Below are 27,962 nucleotides of genomic sequence, written 5' to 3'. Positions count from 1 at the left end.
TATTTTTCAAGGAACCAGCTCCTTGATTCATTGAGCTTCTCTATTTTTTATTTTCTGAATCCTTTATTTCTGCTGTGATTTTTATTATCTCCTTCCTTCTGCTGGTTTTAGGTTTTGTTTGTTGCTTTTTTCCTAGCTTCTTTAGGTATAAGATTGGGTTGTTTATTTCAGATATTTTTTGCCTCTTAAGGTAGCTAGTATTGGTGTAACTTTGCTTTTTTTTGCTCCATCTCAGACGTTTTTGGTCATTGTGTTTTCATTTTCATTTGTTTCCATGTAGTTTTCTACATGGCTTTTTTTCACTTTGTAATTTTTTTTGTAGTTTTTTTTTCACTTTGTAATTTCTGCTTTAAAAGCTGCTGGTAGCCTTATGAGTTGTTCATTTTATGTTAGTTTCTTCTTTTGTCTTACTGCTTTTAAAAAAATTTTTCACTATATTTTGCTGATTTAATTATAGTATGTCTTGGTATGCTTTTGTTGGGAGTTCTCTGTGCTTCCTGGAACTGGATATCTGCTTCCTTCCCCAAGTAAGGGATGTTTTCAACTATTATTTTTTTCAAATAAATTTTCTGCCCTCTTTCCTCTGTCATCTTCCTTTGGGATTCCTGTAATACAAATCTTGTTATGTTTGATGGAGTCACTTATTTCCCTGTCACGTCTCATTTTGCATAATATTTTTTTCTCTTTTGTTTAGCCTGATTACTTTCCATTACTCTATGTCTTCCAGGTCATTAATTCATTTCTGTGCTTCTTCCAGCACAGAAATGTTAGTCCATCTAACCTGTTTTTCATTTCACTTACTGACGCCCCCCTTTTTAGATTTTATTTATTTATTTGAGAGTGAGCAGGATAGATAGCATGAGTGGGTGTGGGGAGGGAAGGGGGACGGAGAAGCTCGCTCCTCACTGAGCAAGGAGCCTGATACAGGGCTCCATCCCAGGACCCCAGGATCATGACTTGAGCTAAAGGCAGATGCGTTTAACTAACTGATCCGCCAAGGCACCCCTCATTTCATTTATTAAGCCTTTTATCTCTGCTACGTTATTTCTTACCCCTCTGTTAGGGGTCTCACTCATGTCTTCCTCTCTTTTCACAAGTCCAGTAAGTATCGTTATGATCATTCCTTTAAATTATTTATCAGGTGTATTACTTATATCTGTTTTGTTTAGATATGTGTCTGTGGCCTTGTTGTATTCTTTCATTTGGGTTAAATTTCTCTATCTTTCCATTTTGTCTATACCTCTGTATGTGTTTCTCTGTGTTAGAAAAGTGAGCTTGGTTTCCTGTTCTTTAGAATAATGGCCTTATGAAGAAAAGGTTTTGTAGTGCCATGACGTATAGTGTCCCCTGATTCCTAGGGTCTGGTGTTTGTGGGAGTGTCTCCAATGGATGCTGTGTGTACTTTGTTGTTTTGTTCTGGCCGCTTTATCCTTCACAGAAGTCTTCTGTAGAGGCTCTCTTTGCCTGTTGTGGGCAGTGTGATTCCTTGCTTGAATGTGGCATCTTTTAACTAGGTGTGCTCCGGTCTACTTCTGAAATGAAAAGTGTTATAACTGCTACTGAGCTGAGATCCTGAAAACTTCCAGGTTGGGAGACATAGTGTGAGCAGGGATTTGGGCAGGTCTTCTGGGGAAGAGGGCCTTCTGCCTGGGACTAAGGGAAGCATGACCCAGAGGGGTGCTTTTGCTCAAATGATGGCAGTTGGGGCTTAGTATAAACAAGGTAGATAACAAGTGTCAGTGCTTTTCTGCTTCCCACAGGTGCTCTTGTGCTTATGCTGAGGGGAGGGGTGGAAAGAAGATACTGACTGGTTTCTTTGTTCCTGGAGGGGTTTCTTTGTGAATGCTCTTTCCCTGGGATGTGGTCTGAGATGAGCAAAAACCCTCCCTACTGTGTGCCCCCAGGTGCCCTTCATTTCACTGTTTCCATGCTATATGTCCATGCACTGTTTGCCTTCTCTCCAAGAGCAGCACAGTATCCTCCAGGCTGTATCTCGGCCAGGCCTGCTGACATTTAAAACTCAGGACTTTAAGCTCCACTGGTTGCAAGAACTCACCAAATTCGGCCCCCTCACTTTCCAAGCCAGTTGCTTTTGGGATTCATTTTTCCTGTGTGCTACCCTGTGTGGTAAACTGTCTTTTGTCCTTCTCCATAACTGCATCTCCCTGCCCACCACGGTGGCCTTGATCCGTTTCTGTCCCAAACCACATGGCTGTACTTTCTACCTTCTTCGATGTGGCCTCTTCTCTACCTTCACTTATGGAGTTTGTTCTCCCAGTCTTTAGGTTAATTTCTGGGATATTTATGATGATTTGATAGTTATTGTATTTGTAGGATGAGGTGAGCCTAGGGTCCTCATATTCCATCTCCATCTTCACAAGATATCAATTCAGAACAATCTAAAATGAAAAAAAAAAAATACTGTATAACACCACTCTTCTAAATTGGCAATGGCAGTTTCTGAAGTTTGTAGGGACGGACATTGTGCAGAGACTAGGGACTTAGTCTTAGTTTTGGAGTGGTTATTTCTTTTATTGTTATTATTGATCACAGGATCATGAAGCTTTAGAGTTAGAAGAACTTCATACATCATGTAATCAAGCTCCATTTTTTTTTTGAGATTTATTTATTTATTTATTTGACAAAGAGACAATAAGAGAGGGAATACAAGCAGGGGAAGTGGGAGAGGGAAAAAGTAGGGTTCCTGCAGAGCAGGTGGCTTGATGCAGGCTTGGTCCTAGGACCCTGGGATCATGACCTGAGCCAAAGACAGACGCTTAACAACTGAGCCACCCAGGCGCCCCAAACTCTGTCTTTTTTATATCTCTGTCTATATTATATCTCTTTCCCCATACTTTGCCTGGTTTGGAAATTATGACCGTTGGTTGGTTGCTTTATTGTTTGAAGGTAAAAGAAAACAAAACTAGTAAATTGTACGATTGTTTTAACTTTTTTCAGATATTTTAGTTGATGATGATAACTTAATTTGTTTTCTTGTAGGTGGTAAGTTTTCTTCATACAGTTCTTTTGTGCGACAAATTGGATTTCAGCACAGCTTTGGTGGTTTGTCCTCTTAATACTGCTTTGAATTGGATGAATGAATTTGAGAAGTGGCAGGAAGGATTAAAAGATGATGAGAAGCTTGAGGTATTATAATTTAAATATTTTCTTTTATTAAAATAACTGCATGAAATTCATATAGTAAAAGAAAAAGATTAATTACCATTTGTGCATATTTCCATGGGAATATGCAGTATTCCTACATTCCTAATAGCTACCTTTAAAAATCTTTATTTTCCCACAAAAGGTCTCTGAATTAGCAACTGTGAAACGTCCTCAGGAGAGAAGCTACATGCTGCAGAGGTGGCAAGAAGATGGTGGTGTTATGATCATAGGCTATGAGATGTACAGAAATCTTGCTCAAGGAAGGAATGTGAAGAGTAGGAAACTTAAGGAAATCTTTAACAAAGCTTTGGTTGATCCAGGTAATACATTAACAGGCACTGAGATAAATAAGCAAGTTGAATAAAAAATATGCTGATGTTCTGTTTAACAACTACTAAGTATCTGGTTTTTGTTTCATTTGTCCTGTTTTTTTTTCCTTCTTTCTGTTTCTTAGTATAATTTTATTAAGGTGAAAGCACTCTTAATGTTGCCAGTTTTTCAGTCTAGAAGTGTTTAGGGTTTTTAGGGGAGATTTTGTAAACAAAAATGCATCTGGTGCCTAAGTCACAATTGCAGTTTCTTCCAGCTGTCTGAATATTAGATGGTAACAAGACCTCTCTCTTCATACTCTGAAAACAGTTAAATTTCTTTCCCAACTTTATGTCATTAGAAGAGTTGCTGCTAGTTTTTTTCCCTGTTATTTTAAAGTGTCATCACTATGGAAAGTTAATATTTACAATACTGTCTAGCCTTATGACAGTAATTCTCATAATACAAGATCCAAATATTTCTTATTTGGCACCTGGAAAAGCAGCAAATTGTATTATTCACAAAACTAATTAGTACCTTTTTTCTTTTTAAACTATTATGTTACTTTGAGATACTTTGAGGCTTTAGATGTGTGTTAACGTCTAATTTTCGGGGCGCCTGGGTTAAAGCCTCTGCCTTCGGCTCAGGTCATGATCTCAGGGTCCTGGGATCGAGCCCCGCATCGGGCTCTCTGCTCAGCAGGGAGCCTCCTCTCCCCCCCCCCCCCCCCCCCCCCCCCCCGCCGCCTGCCTCTCTGCCTACTTGTGATCTCTGTCTGTCAAATAAATAAATAAATATTTTAAAAATAAGTCTAATTTTCACTGTCAAAAATGTCAGTGTTCTTTAGAATCCATCAGTTTGCTTCTTTTTTATTAAATTTTACTGTTTTCAGGTTTATTCAGGTGTAATGTACAGAGTTGTAAAATATTTAAAGTGTACAATATATGATTTTGATAAATGAATATATTTTGGAAGTGTTACTGAGAATGAAGAGGAACGAAGCCTCAGTTGCCCACAGTAAAGAATTATAGGATAGCAAAATGAAAGAAAGGCAGAGCAGCGTTTTATTAACATGTACTCCAAGGGAAAGATTGTCCGCTCAAGAGAGACAAAGGCGAAACTCCTGGGTGTGGGCTTATATCAGTTTCTTCTTTTGGGTGGGTTCCAAGATTATAACATTTGAGTGACAGGACTAGATTATTTAATAATTAGCCAACAATCCATGTCCTTTCCCAGGGTAAATTGGAAATGCCTTAATGGGGTAGGAAACCATAAGATTATTTCTATTCTGGAGACATAAGGACAAGTGACTGCTTTCTGCACAAGTGCAACAAACACAACAAACTTAACTAACTCTGTCGGGATGTTGTAACTGCAAACTTACTGCTAGGTGGGTGGAATAGGGTGGTCCCTGGGTGGTCCTCAGTTGGGGCTCTCCATCGGGATGTCTAAGGTCCATCCTCCTGTTCCTTAGGCTTAGCTTCCTGCCAAACAGAAGGATTCATCCTTTTGAGTTACATATCCATGACCTCACATATTTACTATCCCATTTTTTTTTTGGTGAAAGCATTTAAGTTTTATTCTTTTAGCAAATTTTAGTTTTATAGTACAGTGTTACCAGTTATACTTACCATGTTATAAATTAGATTCTCAGATCTTATTCATTTTATAACTGAATATATGTACTGTTTTGCCTTTTTTATAATGATTTAATTAACATTTAATTAACAAAGTAACATTGCCATTGTAAATCTAAGGCTCAGTAAGTTTGTTAAGTATTTGTCTGAAAGTTCTATGGTGGTTTTATCATCAGAGAACTTTAAGCTAGTAAATAGCATTAAAACAGATTTAAGAAGGTTGCTCTAGATAGGTAAAACAACAGTTTCAGATGCTTAACACTGTGATTTGTTCATGACATGAAGAATAACATTTGTTACTTTCATGCAAATCATTTAGTGACATTTTAAAATGTTTTAGTTTGGAATAATTTTTTGCAGAAAATCTGAAATGATAGTAGAAAAAAAAAAGCTCCCATATTTAATGCACCCAGATTTCCCACTGTTAACATTTTACATTGCCAGGTGGATTTGTCCAGACTAAGAAATTGATACATTGTTGGCATATGTTAACTAAACTCCAAACTGTATTTGAATTTCACCATTTTTCATGTCCACATTCTGTTCCAGGATCTGATTTAGGGTATATCACATTGCATTTAATTATCATGTCTCCACAGTCTTGTCTGGGCTATGACAACTTCTCATTTTTTATTTTTCATTATCTTGTCAGTCTTGAGTGTTGTGCAAGTATTCTCTAGAATGTTCACTAGTGTGTCTGTTGTTTTTCTTGTAATTAGACTGGGGTTATACATTTTTGAAAAAATTTACCAGAGGTGAAATACCTTTCTCATCACATCATACCCAGGGTACATTAGACCTACATGACATTACTGGATTTATTATTTTCACTTATCTCTACTCTGTTCTTTGGAAATCGGTCACATAGTCTAGCTTACCCACGTTGGGGGAAGGCAGAAATTAAGCTCTGTCTCCCTTAGTGGCCATTATCTGCACATAAAATTCAAAATTTTTCTTTAAGAAAGATTTGTCCTTTCTACCTGTTTATATAATCAATCATTGATTTATAACAGTATAGACTATTATTAGGTTATATGTTAGATTATAAACTAATGGTATGTTATTTATTTTGTTGTTCAAATTGTTCCAGTTTGGCCATTGGGAGCTCTTTCAGGTTTGTAGATTGGTTCCTGTATCCCTTTGATGTGTCATACTTTTTTTTGTTGTTTTAAGCACTTCATTACTTTCTGGTACTATAAAGTACTCCAGGCTTATGTTATATTTTCTCTGCCTCCTGCCCCAGAATTAACCATTTCAGTAATGTGCCATGGTGCCTTTTATTGAAAATTGGTTTGTTGCTACTGGAGTATCATTGCTTCTAGGTCCTTTCAGCAGACAAAAGCTAGGTGATTATTGTACCAATCTACATCTACACATGAATCTATCCCTTTGTGTGTGAGCACATAGAGATAAACTTGATTTCATAATGGTGTCATCTAATCCAGTATCACAGTGTTCATTTTCACCTTCTTTGTTAATCTGTTATTACTTTTCCAACTGTGAGAATCCTGGCTCCAGCTATCCGCCATCCATTTATTTATTTGTCCAGATTCATTATATATGCAAAGTAATTTCAGAATTGTTAACCTGTACCTCTGTAAGAAACAAGTTTACCAACCATAGTACAGTGTTTACATGATTGTTTTTGTCAATGGCTTTGTAATTTATTTATTTATTTATTTTTAAGTTTTATTTATTTGTTAGAGAAACAGAGAGAACAAGCAGGGGGAGGGGCAGAGGGAATAACAGGCTTCCTGCTGAGCAGGGAGCCTCATGTGGGACTTGATCCGTTTTGTTAATTGTTTTCTGATTGTTTTCATAGTCCTCTTTTCCTTTCTTGTTTTTTTGCTCTCTTCTCTTGTGGTTTGATGACTTTCTTTTTTTTAAGATTTTATTTATTTATTTGACAGACAGAGATCACAAGTAGGCAGAGAGGCAGGCAGAGAGCGGGGCGGGGGGGGGGGAACAGGCTCCCTGCTGAGCAGAGAGCCCGATGCGGGGTTCAATCCTAGGACCCTGAGACCATGACCTGAGCCGAAAGCAGAGGCTTAATCCACTGAGCCACCCAGGCGCCCCAGTTTAGTGTTATGTTTAGATTCTTTTCTCATTGTGTCTTGTTTATCTAGTATAGGTTTTCAGTTTGTGGTTATCATGAGGTTCATATATAATAACCTTTAATTTTTTAAAGAGATTTTATTTATTTGAGGGAAAGAGTGAATGAGAGATTGAGTACAAGCTGGGGGTAGAGGGAGAGGGAGAAGCAGTCTCCCCACTAAGCAGGGATCCTGATGCAGGGTTTGATCCCCGGACCTTGAGATCATGACCTGAGCCGAAGGCAGATGCTTAACTAATTGAGCCACCCAGGCATCCCTGGCTTTATAATTTATAGTTATAACATTCTCTAAAGTCACTTAGGTCAGTTCCTTTGTTTTATTATTTGGATACATTAAAGTTTATTCTTTGTAGTGTAGCTTTTATTGGGCTTTGACAAATGAATAAGCTGTTTATAACCTCGTGATTATATTTGCCTTTTTTAATTCATGGCACAGTTACTTACTTTAAGTTATGCTGAGCATTGGGGCACCTGGGTGGCTCGGTGGGTTGGGGCCTCTGCCTTCGGCTCAGGTCGTGGTCCCGGGGTCCTGGGATCGAGCCCCACATCGGGCTCTCTGCTCAGGGGGAGCCTGCTTCCTCCTCTCTCTGTCTCTGCCTGCCTCTCTGCATACTTGTCTGTCAAATAAGTAAATAAAATCTTAAAAAAAAAAAAGAAGTTATGCTGAGCATTTATTCACTGTGGTAGCTTGAATATTAATCTACATTGTTCCATACTTTTTTTAAAAAGATTTTATTTATTATTTATTTGACAGAGAGAAATCACAAGTATACAGAGAGGCAGGCAGGCAGAGAGAGAGAGAGAGAGAAGCAGGCTCCCTGTCGAGCAGAGAGCCCGATGCGGGACTCGATCCCAGGACCCTGAGATCATGATCTGAGCCGAAGGCAGCGGCTTAACCCACTGAGCCACCCAGGTGCCCCAACATTGTTCCATACTTTAATGACTAGAATGTATTGCAGTAAAACTACACATAACATAAAATCCATTTTACCATTTTAAAGTTTACAATTCCGTCACATTTAGCATATTCACAATGTTTCGTAACTATCGTAACTATTCTATTGAACTCCACAGCATTTTCATCACCTCAAAAAAATTCTGTACCCATTAGCAGTCATTTCCAAATGCTCTGTCCCCTAGAAACTACCAATGTACTTTTTGTCTCAGTGGATTTGCCTTTTCTGGACCTTCGTGAAAATGTTTCTGGACATTTTGTAAAAATGAAATCATACAATATCTGACTTTTTTCACTTAGCATAAGGCTTTCGAGCTTTAATTTGTGTTGTAGCATGTGACCAGTACCTCAGTCCTTTATGCACACACACAATATTAATTTAAAGTACTGTTTGAGGGGCGCCTGGGTGGCTCAGTGGTTAAGCCTCTGCCTTCAGCTCACGTCGTGATCTCAGGGTCCTGGGATCAAGTCCCACGTTGGGCTCTCTGCTCAGCGGAGAACCGGCTTCCTCCTCTCTCTCTCTGCCTACTTGTGATCTCTGTCAAATAAATAGATAAAATCTTCTTTAAAAAAATTTTAAAGTACTGTTTGATTTAAACAATAAAATAGACTTATGTAATTATATAAAATAATGATAAATTTCCATGGCATATTGAACTATTTCAGTCAGGCTTAATTTTTGAACAGGAGAACTTTTCTTTAAGCCTCTTGCTAAGGTCCCTTTTCTTCCACTCTCCAGAGCCTCAATGACTACATTCTCTCTTTGTCTAGAATGATTTCTGCAATAGCTGTTTTCAAATCCTGCCACCTCACTGGAATGAGGTTTTCCAGAAAATACATTTCCAAGATTATTAAAACTTATTCGTTTTAAATATTTTAAAACTTTTTAATGTTAGAATGTTATATACATTCCTGTCCTAGTAAACAGAATAGGAATAACATCTTTTAGCTTTTTTTGTTGATTCAGTTATTCATGAGTATATTTACTTTTATTCTTTCTTCCTACTTTTATTCCCTCAGATACCCTTACTAAAGATAGGACCCCCTTTCTTTTCATTGCCACACTGATAAACAGTTCTTTTTAAGTTAAATTATAAAAACAGTACATGTTATTGAGCAAAATATAAACAGAAGGAAAAGGTGCATAGTAAAAAGGAAAAGTTCCATTCCTCCTGTCTCACTGTTGTTTCATGTATATCCTTCCAGAAATTTTTTGTGTTTATACAAACAAGCATGTAATTTTTGAGATACAGTTGGCATAATAGCATTATAGAGGTTCAGGTGTACAACATGTTTCAGTATATGTATATATTACAAAATGATTACCATAAATCTAGTTAACATCCCATCACAGTTAAAACTTTTTCTTGTGGTGAGAACTTTCAATATTTACTCTCTCAGCAACTTTTAAGTATATAATACAATATTATTATTTATGATGATCATACTGTTTATTACATTCCCAGGACTTATAACTGGAAGTTTGTAACTTTTTTTTTTTAATAATTTTTTTATTTTTTCAGCATAACAATATTCATTATTTTTGCACCACACCCAGTGCTCCATGCAATCCGTGCCCTCTACAATACCCACCACCTGGTGCCCCCAACCTCCCACCCCCCACCCCTTCAAAATTCTCAGATCTTTTTTCAGAGTCCATAGTCTCTCATGGTTCACCTCCCCTTCCAATTTCCCTCAACTCCCTTCTCCTCTCCATCTCCCCTTGTCCTCCATGCTATTTGTTATGCTCCACAAATAAGTGAAACCATATGATAATTGACTCTCTCTGCTTGACTTATTTCACTCAGCATAATCTCTTCCAGTCCCGTCCATGTTGCTACAAAACTTGGGTATTCATCCTTTTTTTTTTTTCTTTTTTTTTTTTTTTTTTACAGCTTTATAAACATATATTTTTATCCCCAGGGGTACAGATCTGTGAATCGCCAGGTTTACACACTTCACAACACTAACCATAGCACATACCCTCCCCAATATCCATAACCCCACCGCCTCTCCCAACCCCCTCCCCCCATCAACCCTCAGTTTGTTTTGTGAGATTAAGAGTCACTTATGGTTTGTCTCCCTCCCAATCCCATCTTGTTTCATTTACTCTTCTCCTACCCCCTCAACCCCCCATGTTGCATCTCCTCTCCCTCATATCAGGGAGATCATATGATAGTTGTCTTTCTCCGATTGACTTATTTCGCTAAGCATGATACCCTCTACTTCCATCCACGTCGTCGCAAATGGCAAGATTTCATTTCTTTTGATGGCTGCGTAGTATTCCATTGTGTATATATACCACATCTTCTTTATCCATTCGTCTGTAGATGGACATCTAGGTTCTTTCCATAGTTTGGCTATTGTAGACATTGCTGCTATAAACATTCGGGTGCACGTGCCCCTTCGGATCACTACTTTCGTATCTTTAGGGTAAATACCCAGCAGTGCAATTGCTGGGTCATAGGGTAGTTCTATTTTCAACATTTTGAGGAACCTCCATGCTGTTTTCCAGAGTGGTTGCACCAGCTTGCATTCCCACCAACAGTGTAGGAGGATTCCCCTTTCTCCGCATCCTCGCCAGCATCTGTCATTTCCTGACTTGTTCATTTTAGCCATTCTGACTGGTGTGAGGTGATATCTCATGGTGGTTTTGATTTGTATTTCCCTGATGCCGAGTGATATGGAGCACTTTTTCATGTGTCTGTTGGCCATCTGGATGTCTTCTTTGCAGAAATGTCTGTTCATGTCCTCTGCCCATTTCTTGATTGGATTATTTGTTCTTTGGGTGTTGAGTTTGCTAAGTTCTTTATAGATTTTGGACACTAGCCCTTTATCTGATATGTCATTTGCAAATATCTTCTCCCATTCTGTCAGTTGTCTTTTGGTTTTGTTAACTGTTTCCTTTGCTGTGCAAAAGCTTTTGATCTTGATAAAATCCCAAAAGTTCATTTTTGCCCTTGCTTCCCTTGCCTTTGGTGATGTTCCTAGGAAGATGTTGCTGAGGCTGACGTCGAAGAGGTTGCTCCCTGTGTTCTCCTCGAGGATTTTGATGGATTCCTTTCTCACATTGAGATCCTTCATCCATTTTGAGTCTATTTTCGTGTGTGGTGTAAGGAAATGATCCAATTTCATTTTTCTGCATGTGGCTGTCCAATTTTCCCAACACCATTTATTGAAGAGGCTGTCTTTTTTCCATTGGACATTCTTTCCTGCTTTGTCGAAGATGAGTTGACCATAGAGTTGAGGGTCCATTTCTGGGCTCTCTATTCTGTTCCATTGATCTATGTGTCTGTTTTTGTGCCAGTACCATGCTGTCTTGATGATGACAGCTTTGTAATAGAGCTTGAAGTCCGGAATTGTGATGCCACCAACTTTGGCTTTCTTTTTCAATATTCCTTTGGCTATTCAAGGTCTTTTCTGGTTCCATATAAATTTTAGGATTATTTGTTCCATTTCTTTGAAAAAAATGGATGGTACTTTGATAGGAATTGCATTAAATGTGTAGATTGTTTTAGGTAGCATAGACATTTTCACAATATTTATTCTTCCAATCCAGGAGCATGGAACATTTTTCCATTTCTTTGTGTCTTCCTCAATTTCTTTCATGAGTACTTTATAGTTTTCTGAGTATAGATTCTTAGTCTCTTTGGTTAGGTTTATTCCTAGGTATCTTATAGTTTTGGGTGCAATTGTAAATGGGATGGACTCCTTAATTTCTGTATCTTCTGTCTTGTTGTTAGTGTAGAGAAATGCAAATGATTTCTGTGCATTGATTTTATATCCTGACACTTTACTGAATTCCTGTACAAGTTCTGGCAGTTTTGGAGTGGAGTCTTTTGGGTTTTCCACATATAGTATCATATCATCTGCAAAGAGTGATAGTTTGACTTCTTCTTTGCCGATTTGGATGCCTTTAATTTCCTTTTGTTGTCTGATTGCTGAGGCTAGGACTTCTAGTACTATGTTGAATAGCAGTGGTGATAACGGACATCCCTGCCGTGTTCCTGACCTTAGCGGAAAAGCTTTCAGTTTTTCTCCATTGAGAATGATATTTGCGGTGGGTTTTTCATAGATGGCTTTGATAATATTGAGGTATGTGCCGTCTATCCCTACACTTTGAAGAGTTTTGATCAGGAAGGGATGCTGTACTTTGTCAAATGCTTTTTCAGCATCTATGGAGAGTATCATATGGTTCTTGTTCTTTCTTTTATTAATGTGTTGTATCACATTGATTGATTTGTGGATGTTGAACCAACCTTGCAGCCCTGGCATAAATCCCACTTGGTCGTGGTGAATAATCCTTTTAATGTACTGTTGAATCCTATTGGCTAGTATTTTGGCGAGAATTTTTGCATCTGTGTTCATCAAGGATATTGGTCTGTAGTTCTCTTTTTTGTTGGGATCCTTGTCTGGTTTTGGGATCAAGGTGATGCTGGCCTCATAAAATGAGTTTGGAAGCTTTCCTTCCATTTCTATTTTTTGGAACAGTTTCAGGAGAATAGGAATTAGTTCTTCTTTAAATGTTTGGTAGAATTCCCCCGGGAAGCCGTCTGGCCCTGGGCTTTTGTTTGTTTGGAGATTTTTGATGACTGTTTCAATCTCCTTACTGGTTATGGGTCTGTTGAGGCTTTCTCTTTCTTCCTGGTTCAGTTGTGGTAGTTTATATGTCTCTAGGAATGCATCCATTTCTTCCAGATTGTCAAATTTGTTGGCGTAGAGTTGCTCATAGTATGTTCTTATGATTGTATTTCTTTGGTGTTCGTTGTGATCTCTCCTCTTTCATTCATGATTTTATTTATTTGGGTCCTTTCTCTTTTCTTTTTGATAAGTCTGGCCAGGGGTTTATCAATCTTATTAATTCTTTCAAAGAACCAGCTCCTAGTTTCGTTGATTTGTTCTATTGTTTTTTTGGTTTCTATTTCATTGATTTCTGCTCTGATCTTTATGATTTCTCTTCAACTGCTGGGTTTAGGGTTTCTTTCTTGTTCTTTCTCCAGCTCCTTTAGGTGTAGGGTTAGGTTGTGTACCTGAGACCTTTCTTGTTTCTTGAGAAAGGCTTGTACCGCTATATATTTTCCTCTCAGGACTGCCTTTGTTGTGTCCCACAGATTCTGAACTATTGTGTTTTCATTATCATTTGTTTCCATGAATTTTTTCAATTCTTCTTTAATTTCCTGGTTGACCCATTCATTCTTTTAGAAGGATGCTGTTTAGTCTCCATGTATTTGGGTTCTTTCCAAATTTCCTCTTGTTATTGAGTTCTAGCTTCAGAGCATTGTGGTCTGAAAATATGCAGGGAATGATCCCAATCTTTTGATACCGGTTGAGACTTGATTTAGGACCAAGAATGTGATCTATTCTGGAGAATGTTCCATGTGCACTAGAGAAGAATGTGTATTCTGTTGCTTTGGGATGAAATGTTCTGAATATATCTGTGATGTCCATCTGGTCCAGTGTGTCATTTAAGGCCTTGATTTCCTTGTTGATCTTTTGCTTGGATGATCTGTCCATTTCAGTGAGGGGAGTGTTAAAATCCCCTACTATTATTGTATTCTTGTCGATGTGTTTCTTTGATTTTGTTATTAATTGGTTTATATAGTTGGCTGCTCCCACGTTAGGGGCATAGATATTTAAAAATGTTATATCTTCTTGTTGGATAGTTCCTTTGAGTATGATATAGTGTCCTTCCTCATCTCTTATTATAGTCTTTGGCTTAAAATCTAATTGATCTGATATAAGGATTGCCACTCCTGCTTTCTTCTGATGTCCATTAGCATGGTAAATTCTTTTCCACCCCCTCACTTTAAACCTGGAGGTGTCTTCGGGTTTAAGATGAGTTTCTTGTAGGCAACATATAGATGGGTTTTGTTTTTTTATCCATTCTGATACCTGTGTCTTTTGATTGGGGCATTTAGCCCATTAACATTCAGGGTAAGTATTGAGAGATATGAATTTAGTGCCATTGTATTGCCTGTAAGGTGACTGTTACTGTTTATTGTCTCTGTTCCTTTCTGATCTACTACTTTTAGGGTCTCTCTTTGCTTAGAGGACCCCTTTCAATATTTCCTGTAGAGCTGGTTTGGTATTTGCCAATTCTTTCAGTTTTTGCTTGTCCTGGAAGCTTTTAATCTCTCCTTCTATTTTCAATGATAGCCTAGCTGGATATAGTATTCTTGGCTGCATGTTTTTCTCCTTTAGTACTCTGAATATATCATGCCAGCTCTTTCTGGCCTGCCAGGTCTCTGTGGATAAGTCTGCTGCCAATCTAATATTTTTACCATTGTATGTTACAGACTTCTTCTCCCGGGCTGCCTTCAGGATCTTTTCTTTGTCACTAAGACTTGTAAATTTTACTATTAGGTGACGGGGTGTGGACCTATTCTTATTGATTTTGAGGGGGGTTCTCTGAACCTCCTGAATTTTGATGCTTGTTCCCTTTGCCATATTGGGAAAATTCTCTCCAATAATTCTCTCCAATATACCTTCTGCTCCCCTCTCTGTTTCCTCTTCTTCTGGAATCCCAATTATTCTAATGTTGTTTCGTTTTATGGTGTCACTTATCTCTCGAATTCTCCCCTCGTGGTCCAGTAGCTGTTTGTCCCTCTTTTGCTCAGCTTCTTTATTCTCTGTCATTTGGTCTTCTATATCGCTAATTCTTTCTTCTGCCTCATTTATCCTAGCAGTGAGAGCCTCCATTTTTTATTGCACCTCATTAATAGCTTTTTTGATTTCAACTTGGTTAGATTTTAGTTCTTTTATTTCTCCAGAAAGGGCTTTTATATCTCCCGAGAGGGTTGCTTTAATATCTTCCATGCCTTTTTCAAGCCCGGCTAGAACCTTGAGAATCGTCATTCTGAACTCTATATCTGACATATTACCAATGTCTGTATTGATTAGGTCCCTAGCCTTTGGTACTGCCTCTTGTTCTTTTTTTTGTTGTTAATTTTTTCGCCTTGTCATTTTGTCCAGATAAGAGTCTATGAAGGAGCAAGTAAAATACTAAAAGGGTGGCAACAACCCCAGGAAAATATGCTTTAGCCAAATCAGAAGAGATCCCGAATTGTGAGGGGGGAGAAAGGGGATAAAAAGGGGTTCAGAAAGAAGGAAAGAAAAAAAAAAGAAACTATTAAAAAAAGAAAGCCGATAAAGAAAAAATCTAAAAAGAGGAAAAAAATACATATATTAGATAAACTATTTAAAAAACGTTAAAAAAAGAAAACGGTAAAAGTTAAAAAAAATTTAGCAGAAGAAGAGAAAAAGAAAAAAAAAATTAAATTAACTGCAAGGCTAAAAAATCATGGGGAGAAAGCCATGAGTTCCGTGCTTTGCTTTCTTCTCCTCTGGAATTCCGCCGCTCTCCTTGGTAGGTGAACTTGGTCCTGGCTGGGTTTCCCGTTGATCTTCTGGGGGAGGGGCCTGTTGTAGTGATTCTCAAGCGTCTTTGCCCCAGGCGGAGTTGCATTGCCCTTACCTGGGGCCGCGCTGAGTAATCTGCTCGGGTTTGCTGGGTTTGCTTTCGGGAGCTTTTGTTCCCTGAGCGCTTTCCGTAGAGTTCCGAAGGACGGGAATAAAGATGGCGGCCTCCCGGTCTCCGGCCCGGAAGAGCCAAGAGCCTGGGGCCCCACTCCTCAGTGCACCCTCAGAGAACAGCGCCAGTGACTCTCGTCACCCTGCCTCCGGCCGCGCTCCGAGCTGACCGAGCCTGTGACCGGTTCAAGGCAACCCCGAGCTGAGAGTCACTCCTCGGCTCTGTCTCTGTAGCCGGCTTCCCTGTTCTAATACCGGTAAGCTCTGCGACACTCAGACACCCCCGATCCTTCTGCGACCCTGCGGGAGCAGAGGCCGCGCTGACCCCGCCTGGGCTTCACCCCAGTTAAGCCTCTGGAGCGATGTCCCTCAGCGGAACAGACTTTTAAAAGTCCTGATTTTGCTCCGTTGCTCCGCCGCTCGCCGGGAGCCGGCCCCTCCCCCCACGGTCTATCTTCCCGTCGCTTTGGATTCACTTCTCCGCCAGTCCTACCTTGCAGAAAGTGGTTGATTTTCTGTTTCTGGAATTGCTGTTCTTCTTCTCTTCAATCTCCCGTTGGATTTGTAGGTGTTTGCAATCTTTAGATAAGCTATTTAGCTGATCTCCCGCTACCCGAAGTAGTCTCAGCCTGCTACTTCTCCGCCATCTTGACTCCTGGAAGTTTGTAACTTTTGACCATCTTTACCCATTTCACTCATCCCTATCACCTGCTGCTGGCAACCACCAATTTATTTTCTGTGTCTATGAGTTTGGTTTGTTTATTTTCTAGATTCCACGTAAGTGAAATCACAGTTTTTGCCTTTTTTGGTCTGATTTATTTCACTTGACATAATGCCCTCAAGATACATTCATGTTGTCACAAATAGCAGGATTTCCTTTTTTATGGCTGAATAATATACAATTGTATGTATATATATACCCCACTTTTTCTTTATCCATTCATCAGTCAGTGGACACTTAGGTTGTTTCGCTGTCTTGGCTATTACAAATAATGCTGCAGTGAGCATGATAGTTGATATACTTCTTTGAGATGATTTTGTTTCCTTGGATATATGTATATCTAGAAGTAGAAATGCTTGTTCATGTGGTAGTTCTACTTTTCAATTTTTGAGGAACCTTCATAGTAGTGCCTGCACCAATTTACATTCTTAGCAGTGGTGCACAAGGGTTCCCTTCTCTTTACAACCCCAGCAGCACTGGTTATCTCTTGTCCTTTTGAGAATGGCCATTTTAACAGGTGTGAAGTAATACCTCATTGTGGTTTTGATTTGCATTTCCTGATGATTAGTGATGTTGAGGTCTTTTTCATGTACCTGTTGTCCATTTGCATGTCTTTGGAAAATTCTCTAATCAGATCCTCTGTCCACTTTTTAATCAGATTGTGTGGAGTTTTTTTTTTTTTAAGCATGTATTTTATGTTGCAGTGTTTAGAAGCCCAAGACTACTCTCAGGTTCAGTAATTTACTAGGACTTAATAGAATGCAAAAAAGCTGTTATACGGGCGCCTGGGTGGCTCAGTGGGTTAAGCCTCTGCCTTCGGCTCAGGTCATGATCTCAGGGTCCTGGGATCGAGGCCCGCATCGGGCTCTCTGCTCAGCGGGGAGCCTGCTTTCTCCTCTCTCTCTCTATGCCTGCCTCTCTGCATGCTTGTGATCTCTCTCTCTCTTTCAAATAAATAAATAAAATCTTTAAAAAAAAAAAAAAGCTGTTATACTCATGGTTATGGGTTATTACAGTGAAAGGATACAAGTTAAAATCAGCAACAGGAAAAGGCACATAGGGGTGGGTCCAGGAGAGTTCCAGCACTGATCTGTCAGTGGAATTCTGCAGGCAGCAGTTACTTTTCCCACCAGTGATACATAACATACATAACATTATGCACATAGCAATGATATGTAAGTATGGAGTATTGCTAAGTAAGTACACTTATACAAGCCTTAGTGTTTAGAGTTTGGACTTGGCCACATAGACATGTCTGACCACCCATGTAAGTGATCTTAGTGTTTAGCCCCTCCAAAGGTTGAGAAGATGCCATATGGCCCAAAGGCCCCCTCCCCGCATAAATCACCTTGTTAGACCATCTGGTGTGTGTCCCAAGCCATCCAGGTAAACAAGGATCATCTTCGACGGCAGGATGTTCCAAGTTTAGAGGTTACCTCCCAGGTGCTGAGGACAAAGGCCTAACCTTTCTTTGGGTAGTGTTAATCCTTTACTATATATATGTATACATAGGTAAAAGCACGCTGTTTGAGGGGGCTTCTTTTTTAAGATTTTAATTATTTATTTGACACAGAAAGTGAATACAAGCAGAGGGAATGGCAGGCAGAGGGAGAGGGAGACACAGGCTCCCCTCTGACCAACGAGCTCAATGCGGGGCTCGATTCCAGGACCATGACTCAAGCTGAAGGCAGATGTTTAACTGAGCCACCCAGGTGCCCCAGAGGTGGTTGTTTAAATACAAATAGTATCATAATACAGATTTTGCTATTTGCTTCTTTTTAATAATGTATTGGACATACAGTTCAGGATAGTACATAGAGATCTTTATTATTAGTTTTAGTTCAGCAACATTCTGTTATAGTTTTATTCTTGCCCTTTGAAAAGCTTTTCTGTTGTTTTCAATTTTCCACCAAAATAAGCAATGCTTCAGGGAATATGGTGTTGAAAATCATTTACGTCATGTATAGAACACAATTTTTCTCTTTAAAAAACTTCTTAGGATTAAAAAAAAACCAGTATGTAGTCTTTTAATACAAAGTACGATACAAATTTTAGTTTTTAAGAAAGTATGTAAGTGATTTTAAAAAGTCTTAATATTTGTGTAGCCCCATCTGAATACAGATTAACAATTACATAGTTTGATCAATCATACTGAAGCATTTACTTTTGAAATCATGTAGAAGATAAATTTTCTCTAATGCCTAGCAGATGGGGAGTAATTTGACAACTGCTATTGTTGAAATCAATATTTAAGTAGTATGTATGTATGTATATTAACCAGCAAGCAAATTGTGTATAAACCATACTTTAGAAGACAATAATATATTATTTTGATAAAGTGTATTTTTTTGAAAGAGTTACTTTCATCTGTAAGATCTTTTATAACTTGGAAAGTGTTCTTTCTTCCCATCTGCTCTGTACCCCATAGCCATGTAACAATCAATTTAGCTGTCCTTTATCAGTTAATTTTTCCCCTGCAAAGAGTGTTAATCATTTGGAATATGTTAAATGGGAGATACTGCAGAGTCTGTTGTGATTTATTTTTATCTTTTTAAAGATTTTATTTATTTGAGAGAGAGAGAGAGCATGAGTGGGAAGGGCCGAGAGAGAGGGAGAAGCCAACTTCCCACTGAGCAGGGAGCCTGATGCAGGGCTCCTCAATCTCAGGACCCTGAGATCATGACCTGAGCTGAAGGCAGACACTTAATTGACTGAGCTACCCAGACGCTCCTCTATTGTGATTTATATAGTATTTTTAAAAATGTAACTTTAAAAAAAAATAATAAAAAAATAATAAAAAAAATAAAAATAAAAAAAAAATAAAAAAAAATAAAAATGTAACTTTTGAAATTTATCTTTTCATATATATATATATATATATATATATATAAATTTCTAGTAGTCCTAGACAGTTGTGTTCACTTGATTAGTGCTGAAATACATCTTTAATACTGTTTTCCAATTATAAAAGATTTTATATTTCAAATACCTTAAATCTGTTGGGGGAATCTTCTGGTTATTTTTATTTTTGTTTATTTTTGTTTCTTATTGAGAAAATCTCAAGTACCATCTAAAGTATTTGATACTCTACTGTTGGGATATAATTAATACAGTTACTGCCACATTACAAGATACAGTAAATACAGCAACAGATAAACTAAGACTATTCTTTTTTATTTTATTTATTTATTTATTTATTATTTATTTTTATTTATTTATTTGACAGAGAGAGATCACAAGTAGGCAGAGAGGTAGGCAGAGAGAGGAGGAAGCAGGCTCCCTGCGGAGCAGAGAGCCCAATGCGGGGCTCGATCTCAGGACCCTGGGATCATGACCTGAGCTGAAGGCAGAGACTTTAACCCACTGAGCCACCCAGGCGTCCCAAAATATGACTATCCTTAATGAGGATACTGTTTTTTCTCCCACAAGAACAGCACTTTAAAGAGTTAGCTTATTTGCTTAAATGGATTACATATTTTTTTTAAAGATTTTATTTATTTATTTGACAGAGAAAGAGATCACAAGTAGGGAGAGAGGCAGGCAGAGAGAGAGGGGGAAGCAGTCTCCCCGCTGAACAGAGAGCCCAACGCGGGGCTCGATCCCAGGACCCCGAGATCGTGACCCGAGCTGAAGGCAGGTCTTTAACCTACTGAGCCACCCAGGCTCATGGATTACATATTTAATTTGTAATTACATTTTAAATTACATACTAATTAAATGTTTTTCTATACATTTTTATAGGTCCTGATTTTGTCGTTTGTGATGAAGGTCATATTCTGAAAAATGAAGCTTCTGCTGTTTCGAAAGCTATGAATTCTATACGATCAAGGAGGAGGATTATTTTAACAGGAACACCACTTCAAAATAACCTAATTGAGTGTGAGTTAATATCTGCATTTATGCTGTAGAGTTGGCATTGCCTCAGATACATTTTTGCCACTTTGCCATTTGCCTTTTTTCTGTCTAATATAGTCTTTGACTATGATCTGCGTAGGTCCATCTTAGTCTGCTGTGAAAGAATACCATACATTTGAAGTGGACTGCTTTATAAATATGAATGGTAAACCACAGTCAACAGGTGTGCTATTTTGAGTGTTCAAAAATAAACATTTGAATTTGAATTTGAAATCTAGAAAAATTACCAGAAGTCTTAATGATTGCTTTACAAATTCAGTAGATACTGTAATAAAATATATCTAATTCATGGGGAGGTACTATAGGAAATTGAAAAGAAATACCACTTGTGAATGTTTTAGGAATGTGGAGATGGGATAAGGAGAGCTGTGTTGAATCTCTATCAGCATAGAATTTGTGGAGACTGAGGACAGATGATGTGAATCCAGATAACTTGCAATTTTCTCTCATTTTCATATGTGTTAGTAATACTTAAAAGAGGGAACATGAATTATTTAGCAAATAACAAATTGACATTTCCTATTGTAATCCATTGTAATAGTTTTTTGTTATTTTTATTATTTCCATTCCTTTAGTGTATGGTAACTTAACTGTTTTTTTTATTTGTAAAACTGGTTATTATTTTACTGTAACCTATACTTTATTTTTATCTGTTCCAGTTTCCCCTTTTTCTGTTACTCCATTTGTAGAAATGCTACTTCACATTGCAAAAACAATAAAATATTAGTTAGAAGAGTATTATGATACAGTGAAGAAAGCAAACCAGTGGTGTTTGCCAATGAAATTCACATCCATAGAAGTATGTTATACTCCCATGGAACTTTGCTTTAAGTGACACTTTATGTAGAGTTCATTTCTAGTTTTTGATTGAACTGCATTTAATTCTCATTATTATTCATAACTTTTTAAGGACAATGCTATAATGAGAATATGTTCTATCTTACTGTTAAAATCTGATTATGTATTCTTTAGAATTTTCTAAGACAGTCCTTTGGATCCTATAAATATCAGTTTTGATGTAATAACTACTAATAAAATTATATTGAAATGGTGGAAAAAATGGTTATTTCACATGGTCCTATGTCGTATAGGGTAGCTGATAACTGTTAAGGACTTCTGGAACTAGATCAGTTAATATAAAGTTTGATATGATGGCTTATTACCTGATTTTATTATTTTGATTCAGTATCTATGTATTTTTCACAAGATCCCTTTGCTGACCATAAAATCATGGTTAGAATTATAGCATACTTGTTTTATACTCCATATCTGTTACAGAGAATAGTGAATTAGAATAAAATGTTCTTAGGTATTGTTTTTAAATATTCATGTCTAGAATTTAAGGATGGTTTTTATTTGAATTTCTCATCTGGTTTGGGTAATCCAGTTCTAGATCAGACTTAAAACCAATGTTCAGTCTATACACAGTTTGCTCTTCTTCCTTTGTAGCTAATTCTGATGCTTTCATGGCGTGTTTTTGACATGAACATTTTATCGGAGAATTTTTCTGAGTCCCTTTTAGCCAGTATTATTATTAGTGAACTAATGTCTTCTCTCTTAGATCATTGCATGGTTAACTTTATCAAGGAAAATTTGCTGGGATCCATTAAGGAGTTCAGGAATCGATTTATAAATCCAATCCAAAATGGTCAGTGTGCAGATTCTACCATGGTAGATGTCAGAGTGATGAAAAAGCGTGCTCACATTCTCTATGAGATGTTAGCTGGATGTGTTCAGGTACAAATACATTCCATATAATAAAATATTATTACTGTTATAATCCCGAAATGTTTTCTGAATTTAATTATTTTGTGTTTTCTTTCCCATTTTTTCAGTATATCGTTTTATACTTAAATCTCCTTGCATTGTCTTCAAAAGTTTTTGAAACTTTAAATTTTAAAAAAGCATTCCATTTATAGCATAATTGATTAATTCATTTGCCAGGTATATAGCTTCATATTTTAATATGTTAATGTTTAGATTCCCCATCTTTAAGATAGGGAGTATGAGGAACATAGCTATTACGATCAAGAAATTCCATGGGGCGCCTGGGTGGCTCAGTGGGTTAAAGCCTCTGCCTTCGGCTCAGGTCATGATCCCAGGGTCCTGGGATCGAGTCCCACATCGGGCTCTCTGCTCAGTGGGGAGCCTGCTTCTCCTTCTTTCTCTGCCTGCCTCTCTGCCTGTTTGTGATCTCTCTCTGTCAAATAAATAAATAAAATCTTAAAAAAAAAAAAAGAAATTCCAGTGCTCACACTAATCTTATAGTAGAGTGGCCTGAACCTCACTTATTTGAAATAGTTGTAGGAAGGCAGTTTTGAATTGTGGAGGAGCTGTTTTTAATGTGATCCTGAAGAAACAGTTATTATTATGACATCATACACTAACCTGAGTGGGTTAATAGTGTTTACATACAGATATTTAGTGAATCTGTATTAATGAATAGAGTTGAGATTGAGCCAGCAGTTAGCAGATCTCAGACTCTGCACTTTTTCTTTAGACACTAGATACTAATTGTAGCCACAAAGATGTAACAAATAAGCCACAAAGATGTAACAAACAAACCTGGGCTCTTCTTCTGGCTGGATATTCTACCCTCCTATAAAGCAGTCATCCTTTTTGTTCAGGTTAGCCACAGGTACCAGCAGGTTCTCTGTTTTTGTATTGATGCCACCACCTAGACAGTATTTTCCTGGTTTAATGGTCATTTGTACCTAGAATGTTAGTGTTCTTTCTTTCTTGTTCATATAATTAAATGGTATCTAGAGTATGTATACATGGCTTGCTTTCTCAACTAGGTAAACAGTTTCCCTAAAGTTATGTGTTATTCTCTGGCATAATGGCACATCTTACCCAAAGGACAAACCAGACTGCATCAGAGGTTGATTCATTGCTTTTAGTGTATGATTAAAGCAAGTCTTTTTTCCCCAACACTGTTTATTGTATCCCCTATATGCCTTTTTTCTTTTTTGTTTTTCTATATAGAAAAAACCATTTGAAAAAATAAATTACCCTCTTGGTAATATGACCACTTCAATTTAAAACCTGCTTGGTATATTGCAGTGTCCTTTTACCAGTGCATCATATTGTGTAGTCATATGAACTATATTAACTATAATCATATAATGATGAGTACATGATTGAAAAGGCTAAGTATGTTTAAGAAAATGTTTTCTTGTATGTTTGGTACCTATTTCTTTATGTGTATCTTTTAGTTGCAAGCAATGATGATTCTTAGAGCAGTCAATTCCTATCATATATTTAGGTTAACTAATTTCATTTTCTTTCTTATTAATTACAGAGGAAAGATTATACAGCATTAACAAAGTTCTTGCCTCCAAAACATGAATATGTATTAGCTGTGAGAATGACTCCTATTCAGTGCAAGCTCTATCAGTACTACTTAGATCACTTAACAGGTAACAAATGTACTTACTGTTTTTATCTTCCCAAGACATTCTTTTTCTGGTGAGTGTTGTTTTAGTAATTTTACCATGTAAGTTGTTCTTTTTCAGTTGTGCATTTGAACAAAATGGATATGTTCGTTTTGTAAAGGCACAAAATATTTCTAATTTAAAAAACTCTAAATTGTCAAACTAAACTAAGGAACAAACTGGTGAAAAATCATATACAGTGTATTGGAGTAATGCCCTTAATTTGTAAAGAGCTGTTACTTCAGGAAAATTATTTGTGTAAATAATTCCATAAAAGAAAATATATAAAATTCCAGTATATTATTTAAAAAATTGAATCACCTTAATAAAAGGCATATAAATCAAATCCATGAAATCATTTCTCATTTATCAAATTGACAAAGGTTGAAGGAAAAGAAGCAAAATGCAAGGCAGGACATACATTATGCTCCCAACATTATAGTATAAACATACACAAATGCCTAAAATACACCAAAATGCTAACAGGAATTGTTTTTTTTTTTTTTTTTCTGGATGGATTCATTATGAGGATGGATTCATTATGAGGATTAAGCAACAGATATCTTTGTCTTATTCTTTTCTATGGGTTTTTAAAAAATACAATGAATAGTTGTTGTTTTATCATCAGTAAATTCATGTATTTGTGTGTGTCTGTTACTGTATGCTCAAGGTTGTCACTGTTAAACCTAGTCTCTTTTTGGTCTGGAGTGAGATTTCTTTCTTGTTAGTCACCTTATTCTGGTACTTTCCCCAAGTGAAATGTCAGGTTTATTTAGGGGATACAGGTTAGAAATTACCCATTGGCTGTTGTGGATAAAACAAATTATAAAAAAATAATAGGGAGTGGAAGTATGTACATGAATCTTAAAATGATACCTCATTTCATATCACTAGTTACAGTGATACATCTTATAACAGCAGTGCATTTTGTTTTGTTTTATTTTTTTTAACAGCAGTGCATTTTAGAGAATAGGATAATGATGATGGTTCTCAAGAATAATTTTGCTTTGCGGAAAACAATTTGAATGTTAGTATTTTACAGAGCTGCTCTTTTGCTATATTATAAACATATTTTTAGTGACTTTTAGAAGAAAGTCACTTGTAATAAGGCACACATTTTTATTTGTATATCAGAAACTGTTAGATTTAATGTACCTTCATGTTTTGGATGACAGAAATTAGAGACAATGATTAAGAAACCAAGTGTACTCATCCCAGTGAGAGAGCTACTGTGTAGTTAAAGAAAAAAAAGGGATGTCCAGAGCTATCTTTCATTAATGTATGAGTAACAAAGGGTACTAAATTTGGTCATTTAATTTAATAATTTTTTTCATTTAAAACTTTGTTTTATCTTAGAGAAAATGCCAGCCACAGTGTTTTCAAATATTAGACAATCACTTGTCTTTAGTAACCAGCAGTAAGATGTTAATAGCTCATATATAGATTTTTAAAGTGTATACTGTTGAGGGCAGTGCAATATTTAAGAACTAAGGGGGCCTCATTCATTGTGATTTTAATTGATAGCAGATATCTAAAGTACTAACTAATAAAAGCTTCTAAACTCTGTAAAGTATAATTGTTTTTAAAGTTCTTATTTAAATTCTAGTTAGTTAACATATAGTGGAATATTGGTTTCAGGAGTAGAATTTAGTGATTCATCACATACATATAACACCCAGTGCTCATTGCAAGTGCTCTCCTTAATAGCCATCACACATTTAGCTCATTCCCTGCCCACCTCCCTCCCGCAGCCCTCAGTTTCTTCTCTGTAGTTAAGAGTCTCTTATGGTTTGCCTCTCTGTTTTTTCCTCTTTCCCTTCCCCTGTGTTCATTTATTTTGTTTCTTAAGCTGCACATATGAGTGAAATCATAGTATTTGTCTTTCTCTGACTAGCTTATTTCACTTAGCAAAACACACTCTGCCTCTCTCCACATCCTTGCAGATGGTAAGATTTCATTCTTTGTTATGGCTGAGTAATATCTATTGTATATGTACACTACATCTTCTTTATCCATTCATCAATTGATGGATGTTTGGACTCTTTCCAAAATTTGACTCCTGTTGATAATGCTGTGATAAAGATCAGGGAGCATGTACCCATTCAAGTCAGTATTTCTGTATCCTTTGGGTAAATATATAGTAATTGTTGCATTATAAGGTATTTCTACCTTTAACATTTTAAAGAACCTCCATACTCTTTTTCAGAGTGGCTGCACCAGTTTACATTCCAACAGTATAAGAGGGTTCCCTTTCTCTGCATCCTCGCTGACACCTGTTGTTTCCTGTGTTGTTAATTTTAGCCATTCTGAGAGGTGTGACGTGGAATCTCATCATGGTTTTGATTGTATTTCCCTGGTGATGAGTGATGTTGAGCATCTGTTAATGTGTCTGTTAGCCATCTATTTATCTTCCTTGGAAAAATGTCTTTTAATGTCTTCTGCCCATTTCTTAACTTGTTTTTGGAGGGTGTTGAGTTTGTTAAGTTCTTTATAGATTTTGGATACTACCCTTTATCAGATATGTCATATGCAAATGTTTTCTCCCATGCCATAGGCTGCCTTTTAGTTTTGTCAATTGTTTCCTTTGCTGTACAGAAGCTTTTATCTTTTTTTATAAGAAGATTTATTTATTTATTTTAGAGAACAGTAGCAGGGGGAAGGGCTTGGGGAGAGGAAAAGAGAGAATCCCAAGCAGACGCCATGCTGAGCATGGAGCCCAACATGGGACTTGATCTCATGACCCTGAGATCGTGACCTGAGCCAAAACCCAAGAGTTGGATGCTTAACCAACTTACCACCCACATGCCCTGAGAAGCTTTTTATCTTGATGAAGTCCCAATAGTTCATTTTTGTTTTTCTTTCCCATGTCTCCAGTGACTGGTTTAGTAAGAAGTTGCTACAGCCAGAGTCAAAAACGTTGCTGTCTGTGTTCTTCTCTAGGATTGTGATAGTTTCCTGTCTTATATTTAGGTCTTTATCCATTTTGAGTTCATTTTAGTTATGGTACAAAAAAAGTGGTCCATTTTCATTCTTATGTATATAGCTGTCCACTTTTCCCAGCACCATTTGTTGAAGAGACTGTCTTTTTTTCCATTGGATATTCTTTTCTGCTTTGTCTAAGATTACTTGAACATATAGTTGTGGGTCCATTTGTAGGTTTTTCTATTCTGTTCAGTTGATCTTTGTATCCTTTTTTTAATGCCAGTACTATACTGTCTTGATGGACTACAGCTTTATCCTATAGCTTGAAGTCCAGAATTGTGATGCCTCCAGTTTTGCTTTTCTTTTTCAGGGTTGCTTTGGCTATTCAAGGTCTTTTGTGGTTCTATACAAATTTTAGGATTGTTTGTTCCAGCTCTATGAAAAATGCTAGTGGTATTATGGTAGGGATTGCACTGAATGTGTAGATTGCTTTGGATAGTATAGATGTTTTAACAATGTTTGTTCTAATCCATGAAAATGGAATGTTTTTCCATTTCTTTGTGTCTTCAATTTTTTTTCATAAGTATTCTACAGTTTTCAGAGTACAAATCTTTTACCTCTTTGCTTAGGTTATTCCTAGGTATCTTACAGTTTTTGCTGCAGTTGTAACTGGGATTGATTCCTTGATTTCTCTTTCTGCTGCTTCATTATTGGTATATAGAAATGCAACAGGTATCTGTATGTTGACTTTTTTATCCTCTGACTTTGCTGAATTCATGTATTACTTGTAGTGGGGTCTTTGGGGTTTTCTATATAGAGTATCATGCCATCTTGTGAATAGTGAAATTTTGCACTTTTTGCCCCTTTGGATGCCTTTTATTTCTTTTTGTTGTCTTTTTGGGAGAATAGGACTTCCAGTAACATGTTAATAACATGTTATTAACTCTCACTGTTAATAACAGTGAGAGTGCACATCCCTCTTTTGTTCCTGACCTTGGAGGAAAAGTTCTCAGTATTTCTCAGCTGAGGATGATGTGAGCTCTGGGTCTTTTCTGTATGGCCTTTATGATGTGGGGATATATTCCCTCTATCCCTGCTTTGTTGAGGGTTTTTATCGAGAATGGATGCTCTGTTTTGTCAAATGCTTTTTGTGCATCTATTGAGAGTATTATATGGTTCCTGTCCGTTCTTTGATTTAATGTGGTGTATCACGTTGATTGATTTGTGCATATTGAACCACCCTTGTAGCCCAGGAATAAAT

The 27,962-nt window shown here is 37.1% G+C and overlaps 1 protein-coding gene across 7 annotated transcripts in view; it reads left to right on the top strand.

Moving 5' to 3' along the window:
- Window positions 1-27,962, top strand: part of ATRX (ATRX chromatin remodeler) — a 315,263-nt gene that overhangs the window by 186,699 nt on the left and 100,602 nt on the right. For all 7 annotated transcript variants that reach the window (XM_047714735.1, XM_047714739.1, XM_047714738.1 and 4 more), the window contains 5 exons: window positions 3,001-3,147; window positions 3,308-3,485; window positions 20,172-20,309; window positions 21,907-22,082; window positions 23,647-23,764. In XM_047714735.1, the coding sequence (XP_047570691.1) occupies window positions 3,001-3,147; window positions 3,308-3,485; window positions 20,172-20,309; window positions 21,907-22,082; window positions 23,647-23,764 (757 nt within the window). The remainder of the gene's footprint in view (window positions 1-3,000; window positions 3,148-3,307; window positions 3,486-20,171; window positions 20,310-21,906; window positions 22,083-23,646; window positions 23,765-27,962) is intronic.

The sequence above is a fragment of the Lutra lutra genome, chromosome X (assembly GCF_902655055.1).
Source record: "Lutra lutra chromosome X, mLutLut1.2, whole genome shotgun sequence".
In the NCBI taxonomy this organism is placed as follows: Eukaryota; Metazoa; Chordata; class Mammalia; order Carnivora; family Mustelidae; genus Lutra; species Lutra lutra.
Note: the sequence above shows the minus strand (reverse complement) of the source record. Positions and strands in the feature narration are given on the sequence as shown.